Below are 5,218 nucleotides of genomic sequence, written 5' to 3'. Positions count from 1 at the left end.
GTTATAGGTCACCAACATACCATGATTGCAGGGGCAAATTGCTTGATAGGGCTGTTGGAAGGACAGCTGAACTCAGGAAGAAACATGAAGATTCTTGGAAGGAGTATGGTTGCTCAATCATGTCTGATGGGTGGACCTCTACAAACCATCGTCATATCATCAATTTCCTTGCTAATAGTCCAGCGGGGACCTTTTTCCTTGGTTCAGTGGACGCTTCAAGTGAGGTAGCAAATGCAAACATGCTGGCAGATCTGTTGGAGCAGCACATAAATCAGGTTGGCAAGGAAAATGTCGTGCAAGTTGTTACAGACAATGGGGCAAATTTCAAAGCAGCTGTTAACAAAACATACACTAGAACAAGGAAGCGTGTTGCTCGTCCTCCACAGTTTGGTGAATCTGATTCTGATGAAGAAATGCAAGAACAAGGAGAAGAACTTGCTGTTGCATCCACTGAAGATCCAACTGAAGATGGAACAGGCTTTGAACTAGCTGATGAAATGCTTGATTAGCAGTTTAGCATTTATTTAATCTAGTTCTAGTGTCTTGCTGTCCTGCAAAACAATATTGCAATTTATCTTATTTTAATCTTATCAGTTATCATCTTATGACATGCATTTTATCAGTTATCATTTTAATCTTATCAGTTCTAATAATTCCTGGAGTTCAAAACTTGAAATCAATGTGCTGCACTGCTGCTTTGCTGTATAATCCAAGGTAAGTGATCTTTACCTTTTACTTTTAGTGGAAACATCCTTGATTTTGATTGCCTGTACTGCTGTCCTGCTAGACAGCTATAGTGTACTGCTGTCGTGCTACAGCTATATTATATATATATATATATATATATATATATATATATATATATATATATATATATATATATATATATATATACTACTCTATAAGCACGGTGTGTAAGCGTCCACACCGTGCACCATGTTCTGCCTCCCTCTCCCGTCAACCAAGCGAGTCCCCGCCGTGAATGTCGCCCACCTCCCTCCGACTCCGAACGCGGGGCTTCACCAGACCAAGAACGCACCAAGCCCGACACTCCCAGGACCACACCGTCAAAGCCCTCGAGCGAATCCGCGATGCGCAAGTCGTGACGCAGCCTCACGCCCGCCCTGCTCGCCGCCGCACTGGCGATCACGGTGGCCGCGCTTCGGCCGGCGACGGAGCACGCGGACGCCAAGGGGCGGCCGCCGCTGTGGTTCGGGCTAGGAGCGTTCAAAGTGGCCCTGTTCGCGGACCTGCAGATGCGTGGACGGACTGGGGCCCCGCGCAGGATGTCGCGTCCGACCGCGTCATGGCCGCCGTCCTCGACGCCGAGAACCCAGGTGCGTGCCTGCGCACGCTCTCCTTTTACTTCCCCTGACCCTTTCCCTTTTCCTCCGAAAGAATCAAAGAACTGAAACGAAACTCCCTCTCTACCTCACGGTCTTTGCGGCAGCGGAATCCGATCCACGCATCTTCGCTCAGACTTGGTGGTGTACCTCGGTGACCTGGTGACGGCTAACAACCTCCCAGTCCCGAACGCGAGCCCGAGGCCGGGGCGTGCCGTGGGCGACGGTGTTCGGCAACCACGACGACATGGCCTTCGAGAGGCCGCCCGAGTGGTTCTCCCCCGACGGCGTCCCGCCGCTGCGCTGGCTGCCGGGTCCAGGATCAGGGTGCGGCTTACGAGGGACTCCCCGGACGGACCTCGTGGCGGCGGAGACCGACGCGAATCGGCTGCTGTCCTAGTCGTCCAGCGGGCCCAGGGAGTTGTGGCCCTGCGCGGAGCATCTCAGAGAAGAACCGACCATGCGTCGTGCCGCTCCGCCGGGAGGACGGCGTTCAGTGGGCGCACGACCGCGCCGGGGAGGACAGGGTCCACGTGGTTGTCACCGAGGATCAGCGCTGGCTTTTCGTCGGCATCTATGACGGCTTCAACGGCCCCCGAGGCCCCGGACTTCCTGGTCGCTAATCTCTACCGCTTCCTGCTGCGCGAGCTCCGTGGGATCTTCTACAAAGAGGCCGATCCGGAATCCAAGCAGCTGTGGCAGTTCCTGGCGGATGGCGAGGACGAGGATAGCGAACTCGACTTCTCGGGCTCCGGCCGGTTCGCTCTATCGCTTGCCAGGCTCAAGGAACAGAGGCATCCCTTGTGGGCCCATGCGGCCGCCGTTGGCGATGGTCAAAGCGGCAGGGAGTGGGGAGTTAAGAGGTTGACGGTTGCGCCGGCGGTGAGGGATCACAGGGCGGTACTGAGCGCACTGGCCCGGGCGCTAGCTACGACGGAGTCGACGTACCTGGACAAGACCAGTCAGTCAATGGGATCCCGCCTAGAGTTGGCAGTGACCGGAGCTTGCCTGGTCGTGGTCCTGTTGAGGGATGACGACGTGTATGTAATGAACCTTGGGGATAGCCGTGCCATTGTGGCACAGCGATGGGACGACGAAGATTGCTTGATTGGAAGCATGCAGGTGGAGGACATTGGTGTGAGCTTGGAGACCGAGACAAGGATCCCTGGGTATTCGGCAATTGGGCTCGAGGCATTGCAGCTGTCGACTGATCATAGCACGAGCATTGAAGAGGTAACCTTTTTGCAGACATATCTGAATTGATGCATAGTACTAAATTGCTAATGCATTTGTGCATCTACTGGGTTTACTGAAAAGATGAGCTTGCATCATATAAAAAAATATTCAAACACATTTTTTGTTATCCTGGTTGAACATGCCCTATGGTGGCTTCTGTGAATACATGTGCAGTATGTGGATTGGCCTGTTCAACAGCATGGCTTTACAATCGGCAGACCATTTTTCTTTTGGAGTTATGAATTTATATGTCGTGGGATAGTATGAGTGGATGGGAAGCATCATAAGTGTTTTAGCCTATGAATTCTTTATGCATGTGAACTCATGTTCTTTTGTGTTGATGTGCAGGAAGTGCAGAGGATCAGACACGAACATCCAGATGATGATCAGTGTGTTGTTAATGATAGAGTGAAAGGTCGTCTAACAGTTACCCGTGCATTTGGTGCTGGGTATCTCAAACAGGTAAAGAAACTGTAGGTTGATTGTTATGAAAGGTCCATGTAGGGGAAACAAGTAAAATTTAATGAGAAGTCTGTCTGATTTACCGGCAAGGTTCAATGATGGGTTTCTAGAGATGTTTCGCAATGAGTATATAGGTGATACACCATATATATATTATGCACACCTACTCTTTGCCATAATAAGCTCTCCATCAGGGATCAGTTTCTTGTTCTTTCGTCTGATGGCTTATATCAGTACCTAAACAATGAGGAGGTAGTGCCGCATGTTGAGAATTTTATGGAGCGGTTTCCTGAGGGTGATCCTGCACAGAGTTTAATTGAGGAGCTACTCTCCCGTGCTGCAAAGAAAGCTGGTAAGCTTATTGTGTGGTCTTCTTCTTCCAAGCCCGACGCTCCCAGGACCACACCGTCCAAGCCCTCGAGCGAATCCGCGATACGCAAGTGGTGGCGCAGCCTCACGCCTGCCCTGCTCGCCGCCGCACTAGCGATCACAGTGGCCGCGCTGCGGCCGACGATGGAGCACGCGGACGCCAAGGGGCGGACGCCGCTGTGGCTCACCTGTTCGGCTGCTCGGCTGGCAGCTTTTCTAGCCTCGCGTTGTCGTGATCAGGGTGGAACGACCATCGGGCACGAAGGGTTCTGTCTACGCGGGTCGACTCGGCAATTAGATAAGGATATATGCTTTGTCAATATTGTTTGAGACTTTGTCAATATTAGAAGACAATACACGAATTAAACAGAACCATTGTTTTGGTTATTATGATCTGAACAACTCATTTTATATATGGAGCTCGTGGCAATGGCAGCCCCGCAAAAGGATGATGGAACTCATGGCGTTGAGTGGTGGCGTGATTGGGCTCATGATCCTCTGCAACGAGGCACTGTTTCCCACGAGCGTTCCCATCACCATTGCAGTCACGCCACACGTCGCTAGAGCTTGAGCGGTTGGAGGCTCGTCAATTTGTCTTCCGTCGCAACGCACGGGTACATGCCTAGTATATATATATATATACATAGGGTCCTGTTATAGGTGGACGACTATAGGACGACTAGGAGTCGACTAGGCTCGACTAATCGAGTAAATCGACGACTAATCGCGATTAGTCACCTTATCGGTGGTCAGGCGACTAGAGTCGACTAGCCGACTTTAAAACCTTGGGTCCAACACTTGTCATGAGCCATTAACCACATAAAAGAATTACAATTCTCTGGAGCCCATGAATTTCCATATTCTTTCCCAAGGTCCATATGTCATTGCACCCTAAAATAAGCTCCTTTAAACAGACTTCGTTGTGTGCTGGCCAGATATTGAAAAACAGCATATATGAGTCTTCTACCCCAGGTTGCAAAGCCACCTCAAAGAGAATGTCCTAGAGCTCAAGGTACTTGGCAATAACATCAACAGATAGAGCACCTTGGATATTTGCAGTCTAATTGTGATAAGACCCATCTCCCAACAGGCCAACACTGTGTGCTTGCTTGATCTTCCTTAGGCAACCAAAGGAAATAGCTGGGGCACCAGATCACAAATCCGTTGCCCATGAAACCAACAATGAGTCCAAAATAATGTATGAGCAACATCACCAACTTCTAAAATCACAGCCACAGAAAAGAAGGCACCAGGCGCATTGGTGGATCTGTATAGGAAAAGCCACCCAAGGGCGAGATCTGGCTCCGTTTTTTGTAACCACAGCCATCTCATTAATAGTGCCAACAAAGATTTTGAAGGTTAGAAATTCCCTGTCGACCAAGCTCCAGACAGAGACAGGTTTTGGTCCAAGTGTTGTGGACTCATTCTTCTACAGGAACACCTATGGGCGCAGGCACAAGAAGGGAACCTCCACCAATAAGGCAACCGAGCTAGAAGAGCTGGAAGAATAGGAAAGGAAGCAAGCAATCAGGCAGCCGAATTGGAAGCAAGGGAAGAGGATCAGGCGAGTCCTATCTCCAGTATATCAATCAGTAGTTTCCTATTTCTGCTATAGCAGACAGTAGAGTTTCCTATTTCCATTATAGAAAGTAATAAGTTGATTGGGTGTGTTCCCTGCCGCCTATACTATAAAGGCTGGCTGCTAGTTTGTAAGAGGGCATCGAAGAATAATACAGTTACCTCCTAGAGGTGGGCTGTTCTTCGACGGTGGCGCCTTCAGCCGCCGGCGACGACAGACCTCCTCGCTA

At 50.2% G+C, this 5,218-nt stretch overlaps 1 protein-coding gene across 1 annotated transcript; it reads left to right on the top strand.

The window, feature by feature from the left end:
- The first annotated feature begins 679 nt into the window (after window positions 1-679).
- Window positions 680-5,218, top strand: LOC103627103 (probable protein phosphatase 2C 26). The gene is given in 5 exon segments (XM_020538141.1): window positions 680-714; window positions 1,112-1,337; window positions 1,541-1,936; window positions 1,938-2,576; window positions 2,928-5,218. Coding segments are annotated over 5 exon segments (1,425 nt in total). The 3' UTR covers window positions 3,057-5,218.

Source organism: Zea mays, chromosome 5 (assembly GCF_902167145.1).
Source record: "Zea mays cultivar B73 chromosome 5, Zm-B73-REFERENCE-NAM-5.0, whole genome shotgun sequence".
Classification (NCBI taxonomy): Eukaryota; Viridiplantae; Streptophyta; class Magnoliopsida; order Poales; family Poaceae; genus Zea; species Zea mays.
This window is presented reverse-complemented; position numbering and strand designations above follow the sequence as displayed.